Source organism: Lucilia sericata, unplaced genomic scaffold (genome assembly GCF_015586225.1).
Source record: "Lucilia sericata isolate MDLA Ls3-8-SP2 unplaced genomic scaffold, ASM1558622v1 Contig000978F_arrow, whole genome shotgun sequence".
NCBI classification, from domain to species: domain Eukaryota; kingdom Metazoa; phylum Arthropoda; class Insecta; order Diptera; family Calliphoridae; genus Lucilia; species Lucilia sericata.
The window spans coordinates 115,428-143,297 of NW_023994961.1; the positions used below are offsets into that span (position 1 = coordinate 115,428).

General features: G+C 31.2%; 8 protein-coding genes across 9 annotated transcripts; 5 read left to right on the forward strand and 3 right to left on the reverse strand.

Annotated features, from left to right (window-relative positions):
• The first annotated feature begins 512 nt into the window (after positions 1–512).
• LOC119609404 (integumentary mucin C.1) lies at positions 513–5,265 on the forward strand. 2 transcript variants are annotated; one of them, XM_037964162.1, is made up of 3 exons: positions 513–599; positions 699–970; positions 2,713–5,265. In XM_037964162.1, exons 2-3 carry the CDS (start codon positions 898–900, stop codon positions 3,234–3,236), a joined length of 597 nt encoding a protein of 198 aa, XP_037820090.1. In that variant the 5' UTR covers positions 513–599; positions 699–897; the 3' UTR covers positions 3,237–5,265. The 2 variants fall into 2 exon arrangements, with proteins under 2 accessions (XP_037820090.1, XP_037820091.1); XM_037964163.1 differs by having other exon boundaries at positions 2,716–5,265.
• Positions 5,266–7,947: 2,682 nt separating this feature from the next.
• On the reverse strand, positions 7,948–9,403 carry LOC119609420 (DNA ligase 1). Its single transcript, XM_037964181.1, has one exon. It carries the CDS (start codon positions 9,287–9,289, stop codon positions 7,970–7,972), a length of 1,320 nt encoding a protein of 439 aa, XP_037820109.1. The 5' UTR covers positions 9,290–9,403; the 3' UTR covers positions 7,948–7,969.
• Positions 9,404–10,565: 1,162 nt separating this feature from the next.
• LOC119609426 (transmembrane protein 50B) lies at positions 10,566–12,108 on the forward strand. Its single transcript, XM_037964190.1, has 4 exons — positions 10,566–10,774; positions 10,840–10,974; positions 11,042–11,171; positions 11,660–12,108. Exons 1-4 carry the CDS (start codon positions 10,691–10,693, stop codon positions 11,767–11,769), a joined length of 459 nt encoding a protein of 152 aa, XP_037820118.1. The 5' UTR covers positions 10,566–10,690; the 3' UTR covers positions 11,770–12,108.
• Positions 12,109–12,484: 376 nt separating this feature from the next.
• On the forward strand, positions 12,485–13,789 carry LOC119609418 (general transcription factor IIE subunit 2). The gene is made up of 4 exons (XM_037964178.1): positions 12,485–12,657; positions 12,721–12,985; positions 13,048–13,338; positions 13,399–13,789. The coding sequence occupies exons 1-4, from the start codon at positions 12,596–12,598 to the stop codon at positions 13,654–13,656; spliced, it is 876 nt and encodes a 291-aa protein (XP_037820106.1). The 5' UTR covers positions 12,485–12,595; the 3' UTR covers positions 13,657–13,789.
• A 586-nt stretch (positions 13,790–14,375) lies between these two features.
• On the forward strand, positions 14,376–15,258 carry LOC119609419. The gene is made up of 2 exons (XM_037964180.1): positions 14,376–14,393; positions 14,499–15,258. Exon 2 carries the CDS (start codon positions 14,515–14,517, stop codon positions 15,202–15,204), a length of 690 nt encoding a protein of 229 aa, XP_037820108.1. The 5' UTR covers positions 14,376–14,393; positions 14,499–14,514; the 3' UTR covers positions 15,205–15,258.
• Positions 15,259–17,555: 2,297 nt separating this feature from the next.
• LOC119609422 (heat shock protein 67B3) lies at positions 17,556–18,468 on the reverse strand. The gene has a single exon (XM_037964183.1). The coding sequence runs from the start codon at positions 18,296–18,298 to the stop codon at positions 17,705–17,707; it is 594 nt and encodes a 197-aa protein (XP_037820111.1). The 5' UTR covers positions 18,299–18,468; the 3' UTR covers positions 17,556–17,704.
• Positions 18,469–19,872: 1,404 nt separating this feature from the next.
• LOC119609405 (RNA polymerase-associated protein CTR9 homolog) lies at positions 19,873–24,082 on the reverse strand. Its single transcript, XM_037964164.1, has 8 exons — positions 23,942–24,082; positions 23,786–23,884; positions 22,783–23,715; positions 21,905–22,530; positions 21,298–21,847; positions 21,123–21,241; positions 20,731–21,065; positions 19,873–20,663 (listed from the first exon to the last, which is right to left on the reverse strand). Exons 1-8 carry the CDS (start codon positions 23,981–23,983, stop codon positions 20,002–20,004), a joined length of 3,366 nt encoding a protein of 1,121 aa, XP_037820092.1. The 5' UTR covers positions 23,984–24,082; the 3' UTR covers positions 19,873–20,001.
• Positions 24,083–24,561: 479 nt separating this feature from the next.
• LOC119609408 (nibrin) lies at positions 24,562–27,763 on the forward strand. Its single transcript, XM_037964167.1, has 4 exons — positions 24,562–24,768; positions 24,838–25,653; positions 25,942–27,179; positions 27,252–27,763. Exons 1-4 carry the CDS (start codon positions 24,741–24,743, stop codon positions 27,306–27,308), a joined length of 2,139 nt encoding a protein of 712 aa, XP_037820095.1. The 5' UTR covers positions 24,562–24,740; the 3' UTR covers positions 27,309–27,763.
• The last annotated feature ends 107 nt before the right edge of the window (positions 27,764–27,870 follow it).

Genomic DNA, 27,870 nt, shown 5'->3' on the forward strand with positions numbered 1-27,870 from the left:
AATATCGAAATATAAAAATCATAAGTACATATTTATGTTACCATTTATTGATTAAACTCCGAATTGTTTATCTTCTGATCCACTTCCTGAACTTTTTTAAAATTTAGTTTATAATAATTCTCTTTATTTTTAATAATTTAAAGACTTTGTAATTTTTTTATTTTTTCGCTTCTTGATCTTTGGCTTTCGCAGAAACAATTAATTTGTAACGACGAAAAATACAACTCTGTAATACAGTGACAGTCATTTGATCGGTCATTTGGCTGTCATTGTTGATCAAAATATAAATTTTAATACATTTTAATCAAAATGTAGTTGTTTCATTCTTTCATATGCAAATTCAACCCTATACCACACATTGGGTCCAGTAACAGTCATTTTACCGGTCATTTGACTGTCATTGCTGATGGAATCATCCATTAAATTTTTTTTCGACAATTCTATAAAAAAAAATGTTGCGTGTGTGTTAGTAAAATCATTTTGTATGTGTTAGTTTCGGTCATTCATTTCTTATAGGGTTGTTTCTCTGTGTGTTATAATAAAATTTAATTAAGACTTGAAAAGAAAATACATTACATTAATTCCTCAAAACGATTAAGGTACGTTTAACTTCTCTACATAATTTTAAACAGCAATAAAAATACTTTGTTTTATAGTTTTCATATTTTTTAATATTTATTTTTAATTATTTTTTCTAGATTTCGCTACAGAAGTTTACTACCTCCACAGAATATCTGATATTGGTGTTATTATTATACGTGCTTGCAATTAAGTAAACAAATAATTTATTTCTTCTTGTTGAACTCAGTTCTCTTCTGGTGCTTGTGTATTATTCCAAGAAAAAAGAAAGTGTACTTTTTTCCCTTTAATACGCAGCAAAAAAAGTGCAGTTGAAAAATGAAGTCATCGAAAATACTTTTTGCTGTATGCCTGTTTGTAGGACTCCTAGTCGTTCCCTTTAATTGTGAAGGTAGGTGGTAAAATACTCTCATGTTAACAATTTATTTCAAGTTATTGTGTTATTTATTTATAAAAAATGGATATGGAATGACGGCAAAAATAATTCAAAGCATACATTTAACAAATTTAAGTTTGGGGGGTTGCTGTGGGTTATTTATATATAGTACACACACACAATATACATACATACCTACATTCAATACATATTTACAATTGCAATATTCCTGTCAGGTATATAGTATAATCAAAAAAATCTATATGAACAAGAACAAAAAAAAAAAATCGCAGATTATTTTAATAATGAAATTAACACATACACAAATTTATTCAAACGACGCGAGATTATAACACAATAATGCATTTATTGGAATTTATTCCAGAAAAATATTGAAATATCTAATAAATATAAATACAGTAATTGAAACTAAACGAAAAAGAAAATAATGTATGCAACAAAGGTTAAATTGTTTTTGCAGTCTTACAAATAATTTGTTTTATAAATTGCAAAAAGATTTTTTGGGGAGAATATCAACTATTACTATTATAGGTATTATCATTAGTTTAACGTTGATGATCCAGATTTTTGTGACTGCCTATTTCTATAAATGCATTTTATATTGTAAACAATAACAATTTTTCAATTTTTTTTGTTTTCAATATAAAAAACCTTAAAAAATTGTAGTCAAAATAAACAAAATAGTATGAAATCAAGCTAAACATAACTTTAAAATACATTGTTTTTTTTTAAATAAAAATGCCCTCGATTCAAAGCAACTTTTCCTATAATTCAGAGTAACTTTTCATATAGAATAGTTCAAAACAACTTTTCTTATAGAAGTCCTGTGTTTCCTAAACAGATTACCTTTTATTCAAGGCAACTTTTCCTATAGAAAACCCCTCTGATTCAAAACTGATTTTTCATATTAAAAAGCTACTCTTTCTATAGAAATGTGCTCTGATTCATAACAGATTTTATTAGCTTAAAACTGATAATATAAAAAAGTTCTCTGATTTAAAGCAATTTTTCATAAAAAGTCTTGATTTTTATAAAAAAATCCTTTAATTTTCCTATAGAGAAGTCTAAAGAAGTCCTTTAATTCAGAGAAAGTTTTTCTATAAAGAAGTCCTTTAATTTAGAATATTTTTTCCTAAAGAAAAAACCTCTAATTTAGAACAAAATATCCACTTTTAATTAAGAGAAACTTTTCCTATATTAATTGAGAGCGTCTTTACCCATAGAAAAGTCAGTGCATCTTTTCCTATAAAGAAGGTTTCTAATTTAGAGTTAATTTTTCTATAGAAAAGTCGTCCAATTCAGAACGTCTATTTCTGTAGAAAAGTTCTCTATTTCAAAACAACCTTTTCTATATAAAGGTCCTTTGATTCAAACCAACCTTTCCTCCAGAAAAGTCGTCTAACGTAGAGAAACTTTTTTATAAAAAGTCTTCTTGTTCTGACCATCCTTTCCTACAGAAAGCAACTTTTTCAAAAGAAGTCCTCTGATTCAGAACAACTGTTCCTATAGGAAATTCATCTATCTCAAAACAACATTTCATTATATAAATCCTCCGAGTCAGAGAATTTTCTTTAATTTTTCTTTTATTCTAAACGATTTAAATTAAGTTTTATAGCATATACTTTAGTGTAATGGCTTTTTAATTATAATGTTCTCAGTGTTTCTTTTATTAATTGATTGAAAACTAAATTTAATGTATTTTATTCCATTTAATGCAAACGTGTATGGTTTAAAAGCAGATGATAAAGTAACAACAACATTAGCGCCTAAAAATGAAAACACAACAACAACAACATTAGCACCATCACCAACTCCTGAAACTACTACTACATTAAAACCAGATAATACCACAACTCCAGCTCCTGAGACAACAACAACAACTAAAGCACCAGATACCACCTCAACTAGCACTAAAGCTCCCGATACTACAACAACCACGACTAAAGCACCAGACACTACCACTAAAGCTCCAGATACTACAACAACTGTTGCTCCCGATACAACAACAACTACCACAACAGTAGCTCCTAATACTACTACTACTACTACAGTTGCTCCAGTAACCACAACAGTAGCACCTAATACTACAACTGTAGCCCCTTCACCATCTCCCAAACCCGGTCCAGTACCACCATGCGGTCACTTTGATGGACCCTCTTTCATAGGTGGTATCGTGTTAACTTTAGGTTTATTGGCCATCGGTTTGGTAGCCTACAAATTTTACAAGGCTCGCAATGAACGCAACTATCACACCCTTTGAGCCGCCACTGCATTTACGTCTGCATTTAATGCGGCTTCTACAGCGGCTGCTGCTGCTTCTAATGCAGCTGCCACTGATGCAGAACGTGTACGTTTTGTACAACCAGCAATACCTTTGCGTTCACCACCCTCTCCGCCCCCACCACCACCAAATCAACCGCAACAGCAGACATCTCCCTCAGCACGTCAAAGGCTACTCTATACATAAAAACTCCACTCTTCCTACCACAAGCAACATCAAGAAATATTTCTTCAGATTCTTTTCAACTTTTATTATATCTTCTTAACCAAACATACATACAACTATAACGTATGTATTGTACTAGCTACAGTGAAATTTTCATACATACGAATACATCATATGCAAGCAAGCAACTACATAAGTACTAAAAAAAAAACTAAGTTAAAAACGTGTACCCGTACGTATAAATATTATCCTATAGAACAAAGAAAACAAACGAAAAACAAAACATCATGGGCCTTTAAATATTTGTATTTTTTATTAAATATACATACATACATTGCAGAACTTATATATTGATTGAAGAAATTAACAAATTAACAAATAATAATTATGTATAATCTTTTACTAAATATACACAAAATACACCCAGAATCTACTAAACTAAGTTAAAACAAAAGGAATAATGCAACATACATATGTGAGAGAGCAACAGGAAAAGATTATTATCACACACAGGATAATTAGCATACATACATATTTGAGACTGTTTGTATAAATAAAGTAAGAATTATTATGAATGAATTAAATAATAATATGTGCTTCTTACAACACCCCCCAAAAAAGAAGAAAACTAAATTTATACTAACAAATTTTTCATGGAAAAAGATTAATTAAATTAAATTTAAAAGGAAAACAAAAACATAATCTTATCAATTATGATTATAAAACAAAATTTATCTATTATATTGCTAAATTTAATTAAGAGGGATAAATTATATATATACATAAATACAAAATAGTATGTTACAAAAACAAAAATAAAAGTTCTACGGATTTAATAAATTTAAAAGAATTTCAAAATGAATTAAAAAAAGAAAAATAATTAACCGCATACTTGTATACATATGCAATTATAACTTTGTATTTTATTGTATGCAAATATACAATGTATTTGAATATAATTTTTATTAAAAAAAAGTTAATTTTGCTTTGGATATGCATACATACTTTCATACTAATTTGCTCAACTGAAATTACTCATAGAGTATTAAAATCACAAAATGTTTACTTTTTAAAATGCTTATACTTGCGAATTTGATATCATTATTATTTTAATCTTCATTTTTTTCCGTTTTCTTTTTCTTCACAGCTAAACTTCATGATAAGAAATCCCTGTGCCATGAGCCAATGTCTGTATAGTTTTTTTAAGTTTTTGTTTTCTTTTTCTGATATAAACAAATCACTGCTTGCTTTGTGCAGCATTTTATGTAACTTATACATGTATGTTGGATTGTAGCACTATTATAAATAATTCTTCTGAACCATTAGTGTACATTTTGCCTATAAATAAAATTGCAAGACTTTGATAACTACATACAGCTTTCCTTAAGGCAATAGTGTAGTATGTATGTATTGAAAATATGTATATGTTTTCAAGAATTTGCTTAATAAGCGATAATTTTTTATATATTTTTTATGTTTGTTCATATCAGTGTTTTTGTTTGTTTGCTTTTGAAGAAAAAAAAAAAGTTTTTAAGTTTTATGTATGTTTTGTTTTTAATGTAATCTCAAATATTATTATTGTTACCTATAATAATTTGAAATAAAATACATGTTTGTATAATCTTCATGTATAATGTTTAATAACAGATAAAATCCCCCCAAAAAGGAACCCCAAATTCACTTATATATACATATTGTTTATCAATCATTCACTAACAATAATGCTTTATGTTATTGCTAAAATTAGTAGTCTTTATAACATAAAACAAAAATAATTAAAAACTATGAAATTATAGATTTTCTTTTTCAAAATATTTTATGAAATAAAACACAATCTTAAATAAAACTTTTAAATATTTTAATTTGTTATTTGTTCAATCGGAATAATAGGTAAGATTTAGCTCTAATCGATAACATAGATAGAGATTTGAAAAAAGTCGAAACCCTGAGATCAAGTTATACGTTTCTAAAGGATTGAGCTACGCTAAATCCGAATCTGACCTTAGATTTTCACATCTGGGATTTGTAATATCGTGTTCTGCAATTGGAAAAAACGCAACTTTTTGCTATTTTTGAGACGTTATAACAGCTCCAATACAGCTTTATTTATATAATGTTATACGGCATCTGAAAGTCCATTCTGTCATCTTTAAAATAAAAGACTTCACATCTGACATACCTTCTTTGTTCTTCGAGATATCTTCACATAAAACTTGAAAACTCGTGATTTTAGATATCTTTTTTATAGATATCGTGTCCTGAAATTAAAAAAAAAACGCTATGTTTGGCTATTTTTGAGACGCAGCGCCAAGACTTCATTTATAAAATGTTCTATGACATCTGAAAGTCCATTCTGCCAGCTTTGAAAAACAGACTTAATAACATTTGACATAACTTCTTTGTATTAGAAGATATCTTTACCAAAAGCTTGAAAACTTATGGCTTTCGGCATATTCATTGTTTTCATACCCTACACTATTATAAGGCGAAGGGTATTATGCTTTGGAAATATTGTTTATAACGAACAAACCTATCTGAGGATGTTGCAATCGACTCAAAATCACTTTCTGATTCGACATAACGGTATCTGACCGTCCGTTAACTTCAAGGGATAATATCTCAGGACACGAAATCCCATATCACAGATATGATGATATTCTGAGGCCAGATTCGGATTCAGTGGTGTAAGTGTATAAAAACCTACTGCCTATGCCTCTAAATGTGAACGAATATTTCTTTCTTATTTTATTGTAATTATTATTTATATTGGAAACAACAATTTTTCTAATTTATTTGTTGTTTTCAATATAGAACTAGAAAAAAGGATTTGTTGACAAAAAACTGAAAGAGGGGTTATACGGGGACAAGGGTAAACAAGGGCCTATCTTTATAAATATTGATAGAGGGAGTTACGTTAACAATAAAGTTATCGGGATATGTACTAATGTTTATAAGTGAGTTCATTAACTTCAAGTCATTTTCAGAAGGGAACTTTGTATGGGGCCTAGGGCCAATTGAGGACCGACCATTACAAAAATTGGCAGTGTCATTTAGACTTACTATAATTTTCCCGATTTTTATAGATATATAAATACATTTAACATAATTATGATCTGCCCTATTCTGGAGGTCCGGTTGTATGGGGGCTAGGTGAAATAAATTACCCATTTCAACCATTTTCAATAGTGATCGCCCTTGGAACAAAAGAGGCCTAATTGCCAAATTAGTAGCGTGCGCACAAGGTTTACATAGACACACAGAGGGACGGATAGTAGAACATAGCATAATAGACTCATAATCGAAAATGATTCTGAGCTGATTGGTATACTTAAAAGTGGGTATAGGACCAATATTTTTGGGGGTTACGAACATCAGCACAAACGCATAATATCCTCCCAAGTTGTCAAAAACGAACTACATCCTTGCAATAACAAGCTAATGTAAATTTTATGTGTGGTGAAAATTCTACACCTATTACCTCACTTTTTATACCCTACACCACTTTAGTGGGGAGGGTATATTGGGTTTGTGCTGATGTTTGTAACGCACAATAATATTGGTCCTATACCCACCTTAAAGTATACCAATCGGCTCAGAATCATTTTCTGAGTCGATTTAGCTATGTCCGTCCGTCCGTCCATGTAAACCTTGTAATCAAACTACAGGTCGCAATTTTGAAGATAATTCAATGACATTTGGTACATGATCTTCTATTGTCCCAGGGACGAAGCCTATTGAAAATGGTTAAAATCGGTCCATTATTTCACCTAGCCCCCATACAACTGAACCCCCCAATAGGGCTTGTAATCAAACTACAGGAGATAATTCAATGAAATTTGGCACATGATCTTTTATGGTATCGCAGACGAAGCCTATTGAAAATGGTTAACATCGGTCCATAATTTCACCTAGCCCTCATACAACTGAACCCCCCAATAGGGCTTTTAAACCTTGTAATCAACCTACAGGTAGCAATTTTGGAGATAATTCAATGAAATTTGGCACATGATCTTTTATGGTATCGCAGACGAAGCCTATTGAAAATGGTTAAGATCGGTCCATTATTTCACCTAGCCCCCATACAGCTGAACCCGCCGAATAGGGCTTTTAAGTTCATAATTATGTTTAATATACTCATTTCTCGACAAAAAGCTGCAAAAACCAAGTTGTATACAAGACTTGATGACCCGCACGAATTCCATAATAATAGGTTCTCATATGACCCTAGCCCCTATGAAAAGCCCCCATCAATATTTCACTTAAATGTCCACAATTTTATTCAACAATAAACGGCTTAAGTATGTATATCTAAGGCAAGGGACAATTCAACTTAATTGCTTTATTATGGCAACTAAATCACATTATATTTTTGTCAAAGGTGTAGGGTATTATATGGTCGGCCTCGCCCGACTATAATTTCTTACTTGTTTTAATATATTTTTATTAATTAAACAAAACGCATTTTTTCTACACCTATTACCTCACTTTTTTTTAATATATTTTTATTAATTAAACAAAACGCATTTTTCCTTGTTTTACTAACATTTTTATTTCGTTACTTTTTTCGGTGTATTTTTACCATTATTTTTATTAAATTTATTATTTTGATTTTTGTTTAGTGGACCTTTCTTCACTAAAACTTTACCCACTGTGGCTTTAGTTGGAGTTACTTCCAACTTTTGTTGCTTTACTTTAGGTTCCGAATCTTTTTCGTTTTTAACTTCAATATTATCTGCAATTGGTTTTGAATCCTCGTTTTTATTCAATTTCTTTACTGGAACTTTCCTCGCTAAAGTTTCACCGTTTGTGGCTTTATCTGGTGTTGCTTCCAACTTTTGTTGATTTTCTTTAGGTTCTGATTCTTCTATATTTTTGACTTCAGTTTTATCTGTAACTGGTTTTAAGCCAACCTTTTTGTTAAATTTCTTGCTCTTTTTCTTTAACTTTTGATTATCGAATTTGATAATCAGTTGATTGCCTCCCAAAGATAACTTTTTCTTAACAGCATTTCTAGCATCCAAAGTAGTGGGTAGAGTAATAGCAGCAACACTTTTATCTTTGTACATTTTACCTTTGCTCGGCTTAATGTTTATGTCTACAGCGCCAGGGAAAAGTTCACGTACCTCTAAAGCCGATGCCGTTTTCGGTAGATTTAGAACAATTATAGAGGATGTAAAGTGGTTTTCTGTCAAAGCCTTCCTGCTGGCCTTCTTCAAACGCAATTTAGCTTTTTTGTTTTCAACTGATTTTAGTTTACGTTCAGCCAATTCACTGACAAATTCAGAGCTTTCTGTACGTGGTATATTTACGACATATTTCTCTAGGGTGCCATTTTTGATGGATTTTTTAAGCTCCTTCAGAGCAGTATTACGATCTTCATTTGTGGCAAAATCGACTAAACAGAAACGTACGTATCTCTGACGTGGCTTGTGCACCTTAACTACTAAGGGTGTGAGTTCTTTAATCTTCGCCTCCAAAGCTTCTTGAGTTTCAGGAACTTTGTGTGGGAATCGTATGTACAATTGCTTGCCCTGTCGTTCTTGATATCTTTGCATTATTTCTTCTTTGACTATTTCTCTTCTTGATTTTGGTGGTTTATTGTCCTCAATATCACTTCCATCTTCATCGGATTCTGTGTCACTGGCATCTAAAGCTTCTTCATCACTCTCGTCGGCTTCTTCCTCCTCACTATCAACTACACTTCCTTCCTCAGTCCCAATTTCCGAATCATGTTCATCACTTTCGCCGATTTCTTCCTCTTCACTATCAACAACACTTTCTTCTTCCTCAGCTTCAATATCCGAATCGTAATCCTCTGAAGACTCTTCTTCGGGGACATTGGTTGGCTTTACAAATTTACGTTTCATTTCTGTATTTTTTATGTGTTTTAAAATATTCCAATTAATAAAAATGTACACAATTCCTTGCACGTGTTGTTTTCAATAAACTTCAGAAATGTTTTGACAGTTGACTGCCGCTGAAGTGTCATCTCTATTTTTCATTATGACTAATTTGGCGTTTTCTTTGTTAAAAAATATTTTATTTGAGGTAAGCTATGAAAACGTTATTTAAAATAACTTATTTTAAATAAATACATTTAAAATAATGATGAAACCTCAATTAAAGCCTAGGTGCGTTAAAAATCAGATTTTAAAAGATGTATTATTTACATCTAAATAAAAAAATTTAATATGCAGAAAATACATGGATCTAGATTTGATTCGAAAGTTCATATTTTAAATATAATAATACTACAAATTATCGACTTTTTGTGAAATTTATTGTACTTATTTCATCTGGCAACTATTATTTTGTTATAAACAAAAATTAATTTCAATTCCATTACGTTCCTGAAGAATTTTGTTATTAGAAGAGACCTGCGCTGATTCGCTTAAAGCCGAATAATCTAGCCGCCGAAGAAATTTCAAAACCGCCGCCAGAAAATCTCATTTTATAATTTTTAAGTTTTTGGATTAAATTGTACAGAAAACTCAAAAAAAAAAAAAAAAAACGAAAAAAACCACAAAGTCCCATTTTATAGATTCTCATATATTCCTATGCATGTAGAGCCTCTATATGCATAATTTCATTAAATTTTATACAAACCATATAAATTACCAGTTGTAAACGTAATACTTATATACATACATACATATGTACATCAAATCCGAAGAAATATACATAAACCTATTGTGAAAGATGTATTTCTAATAAATTTGTATATATGCTTAAAGTTAAATTTTCAACGATATTAAATAAAAATGGAAGCAAATATTTCATAAATGGGGATATTTTAAATTGTCTATATAAAATCGGGAATTAATAAATACAAATCCGAACTTAATTTCATATCAGACAAACCCAAATAATTTGCAGAACACAGAATGTCCATTTATTCGATTTTAAGAAAGTCTACTTTTATTGATTTTCATATATTTTTCTATGAACGCTGCAGAAAATTAAAAAAGTAATGGTGGAAGAATGAAAATGTAAAAGTTTGATTTTACTATTCTAGTCTCAACATTAGAGAAAATTCATAAAGTACTAGTTGTAGAGCATGTCTTTTGGTACCGGAATTTCGAATATGTACTCCCATTTAAATTTTCAACGATACCTGAAAACTTAATTGGCCGACATTTTAAGCCGTCACTGACAGTCAGCCACCGACGACGTTAATATTTGTCGGCGCCGAGGTCAGGTCATTAGTCAACAACAAAGAGAAAAAAGTTTTGCAAATTTTTAGAATTTTCATTAATATTTATTAAAAAATGAGTATATTGGAAAATATTAAATATTGGTTTACATCGGAAACGGCCCGCAACAAAAATTCTTCACTAATTGCTGGTTTATTGGTACAAAACAAATTGAAAACGAAAACAATACCTATAATATTTATATTAAAAAATTGTATCATTAGTTCTTTGCAGGATGGTGGACATTAATCGATGCTATGTCTGTCGATGAAAAACATCAAATAACTACGGGCCAAGTTTTTATTGGTGTCTTTGGTACGCTAAGTTTCTTTATGGTTAATACAGTAAAGAATTCGCATGTAAGTTCTTATGGAAGTAGGTTTGTCTTATAATTATAAACAAAAATAAATGTTATTCTTCCAATAGATATCTGAGGATAACACATCGGAATCTGGTGCCAGAGTTGCAAAAATTTGGCTTTTAATAGGTTTCGTTATGGGATTTGCCTCCATTATTGCTGCAGTTTGGGTAATGATTGATGATTTCATCAACAATCGTAAGTATCGGATAAGGGTCTCAACTAAATATATATTACAATGACAAATAGATAGATAGATAGATAGATAGATAGATAGATAGATAGATAGATAGATAGATAGATAGATAGATAGATAGATAGATAGATAGATAGATAGATAGATAGATAGATAGATAGATAGATAGATAGATAGATAGATAGATAGATAGATAATAGATAGATAGATAGATAGATAGATAGATAGATAGATAGATAGATAGATAGATAGATAGATAGATAGATAGATAGATAGATAGATAGATAGATAGATAGATAGATAGATAGATAGATAGATAGATAGATAGATAGATAGATAGATAGATAGATAGATAGATAGATAGATAGATAGATAGATAGATAGATAGATAGATAGATAGATATAGACAAAAAGTTTGTAGAATTTGAAAAACGCATTTTTAATTGTCTTAAGTTTTAACATTTTTCTTAAATTTTAATTTCATTTTCAGCTAAAAAAGACTCCAGCTTAGGTGTGGCTTTGCTTATGCAAAATTTTCTAATATTATTTGCCAGTCTTACCTATAAATTTGGACGTGATGAGGAGGTCTGGGCTGAGTAAATAGTAACAAAAATGAATAATGCGAAATTATATCTTTAAATAATACAACATAACCAATCAACATTTTAAAAAAAGTCTATTTAAACTAATTAACTGTGCATCTATTTAAATATTACTAAGTTGCATATTAAATCACAATAAAACTAATATTCATGTAATCTCACTATTGTAATTGGCAATGCCCTGGTAGTATTAAAAAAAATTAAGCTTAAACAAATTTAGCTCTACATAATACAACTAAAACTTAAATTTGAATAAAAAAGTCATAATGGAATTTAAGACAATTTGTGCAAATACAAATATAAAATAATAAAAGTAAAATTGTATTCGAGCAACATATTTTATTATTTGAAATAATTTACTGTTTCTTTTTATTTTTTGTAAGTAAGATCCTATATTGGATCCGTAAACTAATCTACAATAGTTCATATAATAGCACTTTGGTTTCCTATATTGTATTAAACCAATATAAATTTAAAGTTTTTCAAAGTTTCTTACTCATTTCGTTATCTAAGTGATTAGTTTGTTTTTTACTATTAAAACCTTAATTTTTTCGATTCGTGAACTAACTACATTTGAAGTTTCAATTTAGTGAATGGGTGTTCTAATTGGTACAACTCTCTCTTGAGGGTTAATTTTATTAATGTTAATAGTGGCAACTCTAAAAATGTTTCTTGTTTATTTTGTTTCTCTAAAATTTTTTTCAAAACAATTCCATATGATTGTTTAGTTCTTTTTTGGTCAAAAACCCGTGTCTCCAGAAAATTTACAAAAATAGTGATTTTAATAGTTTTTAGCAATAATTAATTAATAAATAAACAAAATAATGGATCCAGCTTTGCTAAGAGAACGCGAGGCGTTCAAAAAAAGGGCCATGGCCACTCCCACGTAAGTATTTACTTCTTTATAAAGACAAGCTAATAATCCTAATGCACTAATACGTTTTAAAAGTGTGGAGAAAAAGCCCAAGGTGGAAACTGTAACAGCTCCTCCAAAAGATGATGCCAAAAAGAAAATGCGCCCACCTACAGCCCCTAAGCTGGATTCAAATACTTACAAAACCATGGCCGGTAGTTCACAATACAGATTTGGTGTTTTAGCTAAAATTGTGAAACATATGCGTACCAGACATCAGGATGGTGATGATCATCCCTTAACATTGGAGGAAATTTTGGATGAAACAAATCAATTGGATGTAGGACAATCGGTTAAAAATGTAAGTTTGTTTAAAATATCCAAAATAGAATTATATATATGTACATAAATTTTTAAAACTAGTGGTTGGGTAGCGAGGCTCTAATGAACAATCCCAAAATCGAGGCTACTCCGGATGGTATGCGTTTCAGCTTTAAACCCGTATATAAAATAAAAGATGGTAAAAGTTTGCTGCGTTTACTAAAGCAACATGATCTCAAAGGTTTAGGTGGAATTCTTATGGAAGATGTGCAAGAGTCGCTGCCTCACTGCGAAAAGGTTTTAAAGAATCGTGCCTCAGAAATTATTTTTATTGTTAGACCTATAGATAAAAAGAAGATTTTATTTTACAATGATCGTACAGCTAATTTTGCCGTAAGTTTAACAAAATTTGCTTTTCTAAACGAATAACATAAATAAAGTTTTGTTTTAAAGGTTGATGAAGAATTTCAAAAACTTTGGCGTTCCGCCACCGTTGATGCTATGGATGATGCCAAAATTGACGAGTATTTGGAAAAACAAGGTATACGTTCTATGCAAGATCATGGTCCCAAGAAACCTGTACCTAAACGTAAAAAGGTGGCCAATAAAAAGCGACAATTCAAAAAACCCAGAGACAACGAACATTTGGCTGATGTTTTGGAGACCTATGAGGATAATACTTTGACACAGAAAGGTGTTAATCCTACATAAATTAAATCTAGTCATATTGATTTAGATTTAGGGTAAATATATGTAAAAATTCCATTACAAGTTTTTGACTCAAATTTTTTTCGAAAAGAAACTAATAAAATATTGGTATTTGCTCTTTTTGTATATAAAAGTATTAATTTTTTTTTTTATTATTTTTTGCGATTTTTATAATACATTGTATGAAATAAATGCGGCCTTTCTGTTATATGAAAAACTTTTAAAGATATAACTGTACAAATACTGTATTGAAAACGGCACAATCGAACGAATGACGATTTTATCACGCCTTTCTCCAACTATTTGGAACTTATAATAAAGTTTTCCGGGAACAATTAAAAATATGTTAAAAATAGTTTTAGGTACAACATAAGGGTTAAAATAAAAGCTCAATTTGTGAAAAATAGCAAAATATATTTGAATTATCAACACTTAAAGTGTTAAAACAGAGTCGTTATATATTATTTAACCCTTAGACGCGCACCTGTGGATTTAACAGAATTAACATGTTTAAAAAGTGCAAATATTTTTAACATTTGATTTTATTAAATTTTTGATGTATCTTGTAAGTGATACCTGAATAACTTGTTTTATAGAAATTAACAATTTTCCAATTTTAAAATATTTTATTAAAAATAAATAAATTAAAAATATTTTGCATGGGCAGAAGATCAAATATAATGTTAATTAACTCCCAGATATGCTATAACAAAAACATGTCAAAATTATAACAACAAAAAGTAAATAAACAAAACCATGAAAACACAATTGGGTACATTTTATTTTTAAACAACGCAACGTATGTAGAAATACATGGATTACTAATAATATTAAACTATTTCAAGGATCTCACGACATAGTATGACCAATCACAGAATGTCAAATTCCGAAGAACATCCCTCTGCAGCAAAACGTAAAAGGGTATTGGCTGCTGTGGCTCAGGACATTGTTACCAGTGATGATGACGATCATGTTGCCGATGGCACGGATATTTGTAATATAATGGAAAATCATATTCAGCATCAAAGACAGTCGACAACAACCTCCAGCGCCTTGCATGCACTAGGCGAAACCATAAGAAATACATTATTGGAAATCAATGAAATACGTGAGCAAAATCGTGAACGACGCCATAAGGAATTGCTACAAGTTCTTACAAAAATGACACAACAGGGAAGTCCAACTAAAATTTCTAGTAACCCGGATTTATTGGATAAGGAACATAACACAGTGCCAATTGCAATGGATAGATCCAATGAAAATAATTCTACTACCACAGACTTAAATCAATTGTTAATCGCACAAAGGCCTCTAGATAAAGTCATGCCAGTTGAAAAAGCTCCTACAAAATATATAAAGTTATTACCTAAACCGCAAGCAACAAATCTTAATACACAGTCGCTGTCTAAAACTGATGTTATTCCCCTTAAAAAGGATAGTACTAAGGAGGAACTACAAAATATGCGCGCTAAAATGTTAGAGTTACAGCGTAAAAAAATGGAAGATCGTGAGCGAAAAAAACGAGAATTTTTACAAATGCAAAATATTTAAGAATTATTTTATTTGTTTTAATTAAATAAAGCAATCGTTTTGGTTTAGTTAATACATAGTTAGAGATTGTTACTAAAAGCCACTGATGGTTAAAGCTATGGCAAAGTCAGTCTATAGTCTAGTATGTAAACACGACTATGTCCATGTTGCAGACCAGATAATAATCTAGAATATAAATCAATTATATATACCACATATAGCACCGGCATTTAACTATAAACAATATAGACGACTATAGATTGTCGAGACTCTAAGAGTGTCTTCGAAATAGTATATATCGTCATATGAAATCCAAAAAAGCCCTAAGTCACATTGAACAAATTTTTCAGGAGAAGCAAAAAACCGTATAAAATGATAAATAAACCAAAAATGTTCAACATTTTCTCAAGTTAAGCTTATTTCTTATTGACAAATTATTATTTGAAGAAAACTTTGCGGTTTTTGTTTTACTTACGGAGATATGAAACTTATGCGGTTGAGAATTTGTTTTTTTCTGAAACCCAAAAGGCCCTAAGTTACATTAAAAAATAGTTAGTTTTAACATTTTCAACTAAATTCTAATCGGTTTTTGTTGGTCAAATAGGCCGAAACATGGAAGGCATAAGGCTTCTTTGTTTTCATAAAGATTTTAGGAAATTGGAATTTTTCTTTGAAAAAATTCTAAAACTGATAAAATAATCTCAACTTATAACATTTCACAGTTTCGAAGTTAAAAATTCAAAAGAATTTTAAAATTTTCATGAATTTTAAGGTAATTTTAGAAGATAACCTTTTAGAATTTCTTTGATAGGGACGTTGATTTTAATTGTAGGAGTGTAAAATTTAGCAGGAACATGTATTTTGATACGGTGCATCATAATCAATCAAAAAGTCAATTTTGATTTTTTTGTAACTTAGGGCTTTTTGGATTTCATATGACGATATATACATATATAGTTTGGATGATAGTCTATTCTATTGTCTGGAATATAGTATATTATATAGTTTGGAATACAGTACATTTTATAGTCTGGACTTTAGTCCATTCTATAGTCTTGTGTATAGTATATTCGATAGTCTATTCTATAGTATGGACTATAGTCCATTCTATAATCTAAACTACAGTGTATTCTATAGTCTATTCATATAGTTTGCTCTCTAGTCTAGACTAGACCATTCTATATTAAATTCTATAGTCTGGATTATAATCCAGACTAGACTATATTATATTCCATAGTCTGGACTATAGTCTGTTCTCTAGTCTGTTCTTTAGTCTAATCTATAGTATATTCTATAGTGGGAACTGAATTTTATTCTATCATCAAGTCTAGTCTATTCTATAGCCTACTAAGTCCATTCTATAGACTAAACTATAGTATATTCTATAGTCATTATTATAGTCTATTCGTCGTAAGAATTGAAAATCTTATTTTTTACCTATATGTAGTCTAGACGTTACTCTGGACTATATTGTGGTCGCTCGTAAGTAAATATCATTTAAAAGATATAAATCTACCAAATTCCCAAAATTCAATAAAAAATTCTTTATTTAGCCATCATATTTATGTATTTTTATTCGTTTATAATATTCATAATTATAAATGTACATATTTATTTATATAAAGAATGCAATTAAAATCTTTATGAATTAGTAAAATATTAAATTGGATTCATTTTTATAATTCACAAATAGATTATAATGGATCAAATGACAATAATTGTATTGGCATTATTATTTTTAATAAATGTTTACATTTATAAAATTGAGTCTTTAGTTTTATTAGTAAATAAACATTGATATTACATCAATAAAATTGAGTCTTAGGTTACGTTTTGGATTAAGAAAAAAATGAATTGCACATATTTTTTTGCAATACCGACAAGTATTTAATAATTATTTTTAAATAAAAGTTTTTTGTTATTCTAGTTTAACGCAATTACATTTATAACAGTGTTGGACATTTGCTATTGATTTGGAAATAGTATACTTTTAGGAGGAAGATTTCTTTGTAATATTCTCATTTAAATTAAATTTACTTAATATATAGCATACTTTTAGATGGAAGAAATATGTTTGTATATGAATGTGGCTTCCGTTATTATATTTTTTGTCCGTTTTTCTATTTTTCACATTCATTCTTTAGCTTTTAAAAAACGATCTAATTTCCTTATTATATTACTAAAAGGTGAAAATTGTGGGTGTCTTTTCGTTTGAACAATTTGGCTTAATTTATGTCATTTCCTTTTCTTAGAATTCTGTTGGTTATAAATTATTCTATTTCTTTTTCTTAGTATGTATTACGTTTAAGGAGGGTGTGGGGTTTTTAATGAACTGCGTCTCAATTATCCTTTGAAAATCAGACCCCTTAAAGATGTTAAAGTTGTTTGTTATATTTGTATTACATATGTATGTGTGTATGTAAACACCATGCTAAATGTAATTGCGAATACTTTAATTGATTTTTTTCATTTAGGAATGAGTAAAAAATTTTAATATAAGCAAGCCCTTGCTTCATTCTATTTACTTATTTTCTTCACCATTATTGATTTTATCCTTTTCGCCATTTTCCGTCTTATTCTTTAGAAACAAATCATTTGGTCCCGTCTGCTGAATGGGTATAATACGTTCTTTTGGTTCTTCTGTAGACTTAGGCAATAATACGCTTAATACTCCATCCGAGGACAATTTACAGACTATAGCATCCGGGTTGTGGCCCTTGGGCAGTTCATAACGACGCCTAAAATGACGTGAAACAAAACCTATATCATCAGCCTCACGTTCCTCGTGCTTACCCTCGATGATTACATGGTCATTGACAATTTTAACATTTAATTCCTCTGGCTGAAAGAGTCCCACATCAATGTGTATGGCAAAATCATGATCTTTATCATTGGTAGCACCCTTCATTGGTACATGAGCCATTTCATCCTTGGTCTTGCCATTCGCCTCCAAATGACGGATGTGTGGAGCCAGTGCTGAAATCAAACCCATAGTATGCATATCAATGGGATGCTGATGTCTCGTATGCAAACGACGATAGACATTATTTGGAAATATGTCTGGATTATAGAATGGATGTGGATCAAAATTCAATACAAATGGTAAATTGGCCATTTTTTTGCTGGTTTAAAGTTTTCCTTTAGCACAATTTAAAATTTTCTTCTTTGTTAAGTGTGTATGTATTTGTTGGTCTAAAAACTCCCCTTTAAGAACACACGAAATATTTATGAGTTTTTCGTTACACTTGTTATGTTGTTTGAAGTCAAAAGACTAATGAGTACATTTTGTAATATTTGTGTGTTATATAGGGAAATTTTGTCTATCCGTATCTATAGTATATACGACCTGTATTTGAATTTAGTTTTTGCCAGCTTGCATATTGCAGTTGAAAGGCACGAGTCATTAACCCAGTTAACAATATGGTTGTAAAACAGGACATATGTATGTATGTCTGTATGTATGTAGCTAAATACATAGAAATGGATCTACATATTTTTCAATTTAAAAAAAAAAATGTCCAGAAAAATAAATCTATTCAGATTTATATATATGGGAAACTTAGTTTAGATTAAGAGGAGGATGTATATACAGTGGAGTAGAGTCAACATTTTTTGGAAATAAATCTGACTTTTAAAAACGGATGGTTTGATTGGGATAAAATTTGACATTAATGTAGCGAAGGAGTAATTGAGTTTAAATTTTGAAAATGGATCCCACAAATGCTGCAGGAGCAACAACACCTAGATGTATTACCTAATTATCCCCAGAGTATTTTCCCAGACCAATTTTTTGATATTTTTAATTTATGGGAATTGCGAAATTCCTTTAATATTCAGTTCTCTCTATTGAGCACAGCATAGGGATTATTTCCCTTAGAAGTTTTACGACATCATATACATACATACATACATAGCAAATATGTCTATGTACATTCTCGGTTAGGGTACCCAGGAGACTTTTAATCGTGGTTACCCAGAGTAAAAGGGCCAAAATGAAAACATTATTAAAAATAACGGAATTTAGAATATGTATTAAATTCCTTTAGAAACAGATTCATTTTGATTTAGACTGGCTGGAGTTTGAATCAGATAACTGTCGTTTTGTGTACCACATCTTTTAATTGTTCCATATTATGAGCAGTTTCCATTAAACATTTTTGGGTTATATTGAAATTTAACTTCCTTATATCGTCTATTTTCAAACCAATTTGGGATAAAAATAAACTAAGGAATTTGGGATAAAAATAAACTAAGTTTTGGAATGTGTTTGCAAATAACTCATATAACTGAATACCCTATTATTTTCAGGTATAATTTCAAAGTACGCAAGTCACTTGACACAATCTAATATATTTATTTACTGGGTTAAACCAAAACCATAATTCTATGGAATTGCCTAGAATAAAAATACGTTCTTATTTTATTTATTCAATTTAAATATTTTTAAGTTTTATTTAAATATTGCAAGCGTAACTTGGGATAGGGAAAATTATAAAAGCTTATTAAAAAGCTATTAAAACTTAAAATTCAAATAATTCTAATGAATTTGATTAAATAGCACAAATAAGCTGAAATTCGGCATTCATAAACACATACACTTCATGACATTTGAAAATTATGTTCGAATATTCGATGTTGTTCTTCTCCTTTTAGCTTTAAAAGCTTGTTATTAAAAATGCATTTTTAAAATAAACTTTTTTTTTTGTATTCAAACAAAAAAACATTTATTTAAAATATAAAGTAGTGTGTATTAAGTTAAGAGATTTAAAAAAAAAAAGAAAACTCTACATACATATTTCAATATTAAAACGCATAAATCTAATTACTTTCTGGCGTAGCTGAGCGACTACGATCCGAACCGGACTTTGAGTTTGAACGTGATCTGGAACCAGATTTAGAACGGGATTTAGAGCGGCTAACCGAACGAGAACGTGAACGACTGCCGGATTTTGATCTGGAACGACTGCGAGAACGGCTACCTGATTTGGAGCGTGATCTAGAGCGAGAACGTGATCGAGATCTTGAAACTGAACGGGATTTTGAACGATCTGAATCACTGCCAGAGACTATGCGTTTGCGTGAACGTTTAACACTGCCGGCGCTGGCATCTGAAGCACTACCGCTACCACTGCCGCTGCCACTACCGGAACGGCTGATACTGCGTTTACGTTTGGGAGCTCCACTACCGCCGCCATCACTATCCGATTCACTGGTGGATATTGTGGCTTTAGAAACGATCTTCATACGCTGTTTGGCGGAAAGTTTTTCCTCCACCTTTTTGCTAAGTTTTGTCTTCTTCTTTTGTTTCTTTTCTTTGCGTCCTTCGCCGCCATCACTGTCACTATCATAATTAACTGCCTTGCGTTTACGGCCACCACCACCTTTCTTCTTTTGTTTGGGTGGACGTTCTACACCCTCTCTAGGAGCATCACTGCCATCTGAATCAGTAACAATATCATCCTTGCGCGGTCTTCCTCCTCCTAAAAGTGAAACAAGTTAGAATATAAATATAAAATTAATAATTAATTTATCATTAGAATAATTTACCTTTTTTGCGTTCTTTTTCCTGTGGTACTTCGAGTGTCATAATTAAATTCTTGGTCTTTTCAACATACTCTTGACGTTTGGCCAACATTTGTTCACGTGATGATTTAAGCATGTCTTCACGACGTTTACGTTCTTCCTCTTGGCGCATTTTAAAGGCCAAACGTTCCTCTTCTTGTTTGCGTTTAAGAGTTTTCTCCTCTTCGTCAATGCGACGTGCTCTAGAGACATGATATTGAGCTTGTGACAATAAATCTTGACATTGATTGGCCTCCAAACCGGCCACCTCAATATTGAAACGAGTCTTATCGCCATGAACCGAAAGATATTGGAAGTATCTGCAAGTAAATAAAAAATTTAAAAAAATGTCTTTACAAAAATTAACAATCTCTCACTTTTGTGCCAATTCCAATTCATGTACAGCTTGTAATACAATTTCCAATGTGGATTTTTCATCTTTCAATATAGCCATGGCCAAACGTTGCAAAACGACAGCAATATTGAATAACAAGACCTAGAAATAGCAATAGTTTATGAACAAAATATTTGTTAATTGAATTGCAAACTTACCGTGTCTTGTGGAGCTACTCTTCTGGCCTTAAGTAACACCATTTTGGCCTCTTTAAGACGATTGGCTCTTAGATAAGCCCGAGCCAAATATTGCATCACCTCAACATTATGATGTTTATAGAATTTTTTCATACAATTTTCGTACATTTGTATGGCACTGATGTATTGCTTTTGTTCCACATATATGTGGGCAATATTTAACCAGACATCACTGAAATCGGCCGTAGCTTCACGTACTTGAGCAAATATATCACGAGCTTCGATGACACAACCTTTATGGGCTAAAACAGCTCCTATACCGTTAGTTGCCCAAATATTTCGTGGATCATTGCGTAAAACTTGTTTATAGATGGTCAATGCCTTGTCTTGATGTTTTCTTTCTTTCTCTTTATCCTTAATGGGCTGGTGCAGAGTTTGCAATGAAAAATTACCCAAAGCTATGAGAGAATAAGCATCTTGTGATGTAGCCGGGTTCTTTAAAATAGTTTCGAAATTTTTCTGACCCAAAGCAAACTGCATTTTGGCCAAATGCAAATTACCCAATAAAGATCTGGAAATAAACAAGTTTATTATATAAATAAACAAAAATAATTAGCTAACTCCTTACCTGGCATCTGGATTATCATTGTTTATATTCAAAGCATCCTTAAAGAAATCGGATGCCACAAAAATCAAACCCTTATCTCTTGCCATACAACCCAAACGCAAATAACAATCAATATAGTTGGGATGTTTCTTTAAAATATCTTTATATAATTTATCGGCCACATCAAAACTGCTCATGGCCTCATTTAAACGTGCCAAATTATATGTCATGGTCACCGATATCGAATCATAATATTGTGTATCATTTGGTGCTTCGGATTTTGCCCGTTCCAATGCCTCCATTAAACGTTCTTTTGCTACTTTCAAATTGCCCATGCGATATTGTAAAGCCGAAACATTATTGAGGATTTCTGCTGGTATTTCAACTTTAACTTTTTCCGTTAATATATTCGAAGCTGTAGCGTAGGCACTGAGCGAGGCTTGTAAATCATTTTGTTCTAGAATTTGAGCCAATTCAATCCAGGCTTCAACATCGTCAGGGAATTGTTCGGTGACTTTTTTCAAATGTGCCTTAGCCATGTCACGTTTTGTTTGCGAATTTGAATTGGCATAGAGAGATCCAAGAATTTTCATGGTTTCATAGTTGCCTGGCTGAATTTTTAATACTTTTTCGAAACATTGGGCGGCCTGTATAATTGGAAAAGGTGATTTGTTATAAAAAGTATAATTTAGAAAAAAATCAAAGATTCTTAAATTAGAATTAGGTGAGCATTCGTAATGGCTCTCATTATTAAGAATGCTCCCCGCAGTTACACCAATGCTAGGTACTCTGGTGTCTTTAATATCTAGATCTGAATATTTTCGGACCCGTTTCATTGGAGATTTATAGATTGTAGCTGAGACCTATGAAAGTTATTCTAATTAAAAATTACTACTTACATTCTCAGTATCTCCTCTATATATGTACATCTGGCCCAAACCATAATGAGGCAGCACAAAATTAGCAGGAGCTATCTGGGTCGATTGATAATAGTACTGGAAAGCTTGATCATAATCGCACTGAGCATGAAAACTTCTAGCCAATTGATAACAACTTTCAGCACGCATAGCTTCGTTTTCGGTATTGTGAAAAGCGTGCAAGGCTAAATGTTGAACTTTCTGGTAATCTTTTTTAAAGAAGAAATGATTGGCCAAATGATTTAAGACCATAGGACTCGTTGAATCAATAGTGTAAGCCTTCGATAACATTTGAACACCCATCTTATTTGATTCGGGCTCATGAAGATTAAGCTTTAGTATAGCCAAACCTATTAAAGCGCCCACACAATTGGGATCCAATTCCAAAGCACGTTGGAAAGCCAATTTAGCTTTATCCTGGTTATTCATTTTCAGAAAACAATGACCCATACCCATGCGAACATTGGCGGGGCAATTGGGATTGGTACGCAAAGCTTTTTTATAAAAAGCCAAAGCACCGCGATAATCCTTTTTATTGAAAGCAATACAGGCTTTGCCCAAAAGAGAGGGAATATTAGAGGGTGATTGATTCAAGACAAAATTAAATTGAGCATCCGCCTGTTCCATTTTATCACCCTCCAAAAGGCAAAAGTAGGCTCTGCCCAACAAGTGGTTCTGGTCATACATGATAATTTTGTCAGCGGTAGTATACAAATTTGTGGCCTTCATGAATAATTCTCTTTTCTTGTCCTTGGACTTTTCGCGATTGGCTTCCTGTACATAATGGGCAGCCAACATGTCAAAACAACGCATTTGATCTTTTTCATAGTCTCTATAGTCTTTGTTTCCATCATTTTTTGCGGTTTCCAGCAAACGTATGAAATCATCAGTTTTGTTCTGTTTGTAGTAAGCCAACTGCAAAAGGAATATATCCAATATTAGTAAATAGTACTAAATTCAATTAATTTATCTAATGTTTACTTACCGCCACATTAACCCACGTATTTAATTGGGAACGTTCTTGTCTCAAAATGCTCAAGACTTCTTGGCATTCTGGCAACTGGTCGGGATGCACTTCTATAACCTAATATCGATAATAATTTAGAAAGCTGTTTACTTTTTACAAATTTCCACTACTTACCTCATCTGTATCACGAAGAGGTATTTCTATAGAAGCCGACATCCTGGAAAATTGTTAATTTTTCACAATTTTTACACAAAAATTCTACAAAACTTCAACACAACTCGGCGAAAAAAAGAAAACACTTTGCTTTTGAGAAGTGTTGTTAAGTTGCACATTGTGATGGTAATTAAGCGATTTTAAATATAATTTTAGATTTCTAGCGATTTCATTGATGTTGCCATATTTTCCTTTCTTTGCAAAGAAATGTAAGAAATTAGAGTTTCTGTTATGGAAAGTACATTATGAAAACAATTTCTAAAAAAATTTACAAAAATATAAATGCCAAAAAGAGCTGTTATTACTTTATATTAAAGCTTTTATTATAAAATTTAAATTATGCGAGTGGACGATTTTGATTAGTGCACATATAATTTTTTAAATATGGCAGCATTGCCGCCATTGGCTTTTATCACGATGAATTGATATAAGGTGCTGTAGGCGGCTATGTTTATTTAATATTTGACTAGTAAAGTGTCAAATTACACATATAAAAACCATTTGGCTGAAAGATGAAATGTCAAATACCATATAAAGAAAGAATAGAAGTTGTAAGCATTCGTTTTTGCTGTTATCTTGTAAATACCCCTTGCATTTTATACTTTTGAGTTGTTGTAATTGATATACACACAACAATTGTTTGTATTTTCGCAAAATTTTGTATTTCCAGCAACAAAATTACAAAAAAGCAAAATAAATTCGCAACAATTTGTTTTCCTATTCTACTAACAAAGGAATTTTTGCTTTAAATTTTAAAAATATGTGGTTTATTACTCATACAACAAGCGGTAAGTAGAGAAAAACTAAGCATATCTAAACTTGTCTAATTTTTTTTTATTCCGTCGCATATCAAACAGACCAATCGGTATGTTTTTTGCCGGAAAAACTAAAATACTCTGTGGGACGCTTGGGAGCAGACGTTGAGCTGCAAGATGATATATGTGTCAGTCGTGCACATGCTGCATTCCATTTGGTCGAGACTGCAGTTGACCAGTATAAATTGGAATTGGAAGATCTCGGTTCCAAATATGGTACTTTCCTAAATAAAGATATAGAAACTAATACAGCAGTGGCAAAAGGACGTAAAATACCCGTAAAGCATAATGACTTAGTACGTTTTGGTCGTTTACAAAATATATGGAAAGTCCAATTTATGACCATAAAAACGGCCACCTCCTCCCTCAACCGGGACGATAGTCTACAGCTGCATAAGTATATTTCTTCACTAGGTGGTATGATTCTTGATGAATGGTCTACGGAGTGTACACACTTGACCATGACGGATACCTGTATAACCATGAAACTATTGCATGCACTTGTCGAACAAAAACCGGTTGTTACGCTCGCCTACTGGAAAGATTTACTTAATGCTGCCAATGGTGTTAAAGTCCATCTTCCTAATCCGGATCTTTATAAACCAGATTTCGATGATGATGAAATTAATTTGAGTTGTAATATCAAGAGAAGAACGCTATTTAAGGGTTATACATTTGTCTTCTTGAATCGCAAACATTTTGATACTTACAGTCCGATTGTTAGGGCTGCCGGTGGTGCCTGTAAAGATCTTAACTCTGGTGTACAGAAAGCGTTCCTTATCAAGGATAAGGTGGTGGTGGTGGAATATACTCCCTCTACTCAAACGCAAAGTTCACAAACCATAAGCACTATAGCGGGTAAGTTTTCATGGTGGAAATGAAATTGTTCCCGATTTGAAAGTAAAAATATTCGAATATCTATGTTAAATACATTGAGTTTTGAAAGCTTTTTCTTTCGGTTTAACGTCCCAGTTTTCTTAAAAACTTTCCAATAGTTATGTTTTCAAAAGAAAACATTAAACTAAACAAGTTTTCTTCGGAAAACTGTTTACTAGATAAGATTTCCATAAAAACATTAAGTTTTCTATAAAAAACATTCAATAGATCCATTTTTTCTCAATGTTTATATCTTCTTTCACTTAAAAGACTTTTTAGAATCAAACTCCAAACGTATAATACCAGAATATGAAATTGGATTTGCAATATTGCGCTGTTCATTGAAAACATACTGTAATCCTTCATATAAAATGCCCAATACAGCAGCATCGTTAACTCCCAGTGAAAACGTAAAAGATGCCAATAAAATTGATTTAACCGAAGAACAAAGCACACCCAGCTTAAATACCGAATCAATGGATTTAGTAATATCTGAAACAAATGAAAATATGGTAACCTCAACACCATACGTTAATCCAGATAATACAAATCCCAGCCCAAATAAAGAAGGTTCTGCTGTGGTGGCCAATATGTCAGAAAGCGATAAACCACAAGAAAATCAAAGAAAACGTAAAGTAATGAGTGTTGATTTAAATGAAAGTGATGACGACGATCTCTTTCAATTTCAATCAAAGAAAACCTGCAACAAAAAAGTTGATGATGAAACTATTGAAGCTAGAGCTACGGATACTGAACCTATGCAGGAAAATCTAAATAAAACCTCCAACATTAATGTATTTTTACAGAAAACCCAAAATAAAAATAAAACACAATCTATACACGATCAAAGTGGTGAGCAGCCCTCCACCAGTAAGGAAACACGTAAAAGACCTTTGATACAAGTTCTAAACGATGATGATGAGGGCAATGATGATGACCTCTTCAGTTTTGGCGATACCCAAAAGAAAAAAGCTCGCAAAGAAAACAACGAAGAAGGAGAAGATGATTTGTTTAACTTTAAGGAGAAGGAAGCCCCTACAGCTGCAAAACCCATACGCACTATTGAAGTGGATGAAGATAGCAATGATATGGAGCCTACACAACAATTTATTGTTGTTACTAAGAAGCCCTCCATACAAATGCCTAAACCTAAAGTTTTACCGCGTAAAATATCGGCTATAGAATGGATATCCAGCTCATTGGGTAAAATTAATATTAAAAAGGAAAATACCGGTTTAGTAAAAAGTGAAAATGACAACGAAAATGAAAATGATAACATTATTAAAACTGAAGACGAAATAAAAACAGAAATGGGTGCAGAAATCAACATAACTGAAGATCATCGCAAATGGTTGGAATCTCTAAAGGATGCCATTGAAATACAACAAGTCTCCCTTAATAATTCCATGAAAAATTCCGACAAGTCTCATTATAAATTTAAAAATCGATCAAATGATACTACAGAAAATTTAAATGATACAGTACCAAATTTCAAAAGATTTGTTAAGGTAAATTGAAAAACAACCCTATTCTCAAATATCACTTTAACATATATTTTATTTTGTTTCCTTTCTTTTTAGAAATATCATATCCCTTCACAAAATAATTCCACTGGCATTAAATTACATTTACGTTAAGATTGTGTTGGCGTTAAATATTTTTCTTTCCCATTTACAATTTATATACATTTAAGCAAAATTTCAAATTCACATTTAGAAGTAAATGTAGCTGTTGAACAGGTAATTTTATTTCGTGTGATTTTTTTAATTTTCTTTTTTTTTTGCAAATTTTTAAGCATGTTTGCAAAGTTTTAAGAACAGAAAACTATTTGTAAAATTTTGTATGAAAATCACTTAAATTTTTTGAAGGATTTTTCTTACAAAATTGTAAATGTTATCCGTTTTTATTTCTGAACATGATCCTTTATATACACCTCTAAGCGCATATACAAAATTTAAGTTTAAACATTAAATCAATCGATTTTTCGATTATTATTTCTTTATATATCATTCATGTAATAAAAAAAGTAATTCTCCAGATTGAGGTTATAAATTTACTTAAATTAATGGGGAATTTATAAAGACTTCAAAATATTGATTATTGGTAAAATCTGACAATGACTAAAGTACAAGCTTTATTTGTTAGAACAAGTTTAAATTGCATCCAACAAAATATGTATGGTGGTAATACAGACAACAT

Coding starts and splice junctions, on each gene's coding strand:
- LOC119609404 (XM_037964162.1), top strand. CDS start 898: ATGAAGTCATCGAAAATACTTTTTGCTGTATGCCTGTTTGTAGGACTC. Junction 971..2,712: donor CGTTCCCTTTAATTGTGAAG/GTAGGTGGTAAA, acceptor ATGGTTTAAAAG/CAGATGATAAAGTAACAACA.
- LOC119609422 (XM_037964183.1), bottom strand. CDS start 18,298: ATGGCCAATTTACCATTTGTATTGAATTTTGATCCACATCCATTCTAT.
- LOC119609420 (XM_037964181.1), bottom strand. CDS start 9,289: ATGAAACGTAAATTTGTAAAGCCAACCAATGTCCCCGAAGAAGAGTCT.
- LOC119609426 (XM_037964190.1), top strand. CDS start 10,691: ATGAGTATATTGGAAAATATTAAATATTGGTTTACATCGGAAACGGCC. Junction 10,975..11,041: donor ATACAGTAAAGAATTCGCAT/GTAAGTTCTTAT, acceptor TTCTTCCAATAG/ATATCTGAGGATAACACATC. Junction 11,172..11,659: donor TGATGATTTCATCAACAATC/GTAAGTATCGGA, acceptor TTTCATTTTCAG/CTAAAAAAGACTCCAGCTTA.
- LOC119609418 (XM_037964178.1), top strand. CDS start 12,596: ATGGATCCAGCTTTGCTAAGAGAACGCGAGGCGTTCAAAAAAAGGGCC. Junction 12,658..12,720: donor AGGGCCATGGCCACTCCCAC/GTAAGTATTTAC, acceptor ACGTTTTAAAAG/TGTGGAGAAAAAGCCCAAGG. Junction 13,339..13,398: donor ATCGTACAGCTAATTTTGCC/GTAAGTTTAACA, acceptor TTTGTTTTAAAG/GTTGATGAAGAATTTCAAAA.
- LOC119609405 (XM_037964164.1), bottom strand. CDS start 23,983: ATGTCGGCTTCTATAGAAATACCTCTTCGTGATACAGATGAG. Junction 23,885..23,941: donor CTCTTCGTGATACAGATGAG/GTAAGTAGTGGA, acceptor TATCGATATTAG/GTTATAGAAGTGCATCCCGA. Junction 22,531..22,782: donor ATAGAGGAGATACTGAGAAT/GTAAGTAGTAAT, acceptor CCAATTATACAG/GCCGCCCAATGTTTCGAAAA.
- LOC119609419 (XM_037964180.1), top strand. CDS start 14,515: ATGACCAATCACAGAATGTCAAATTCCGAAGAACATCCCTCTGCAGCA.
- LOC119609408 (XM_037964167.1), top strand. CDS start 24,741: ATGTGGTTTATTACTCATACAACAAGCG. Junction 25,654..25,941: donor AACCATAAGCACTATAGCGG/GTAAGTTTTCAT, acceptor TTCACTTAAAAG/ACTTTTTAGAATCAAACTCC. Junction 27,180..27,251: donor ATTTCAAAAGATTTGTTAAG/GTAAATTGAAAA, acceptor CTTTCTTTTTAG/AAATATCATATCCCTTCACA.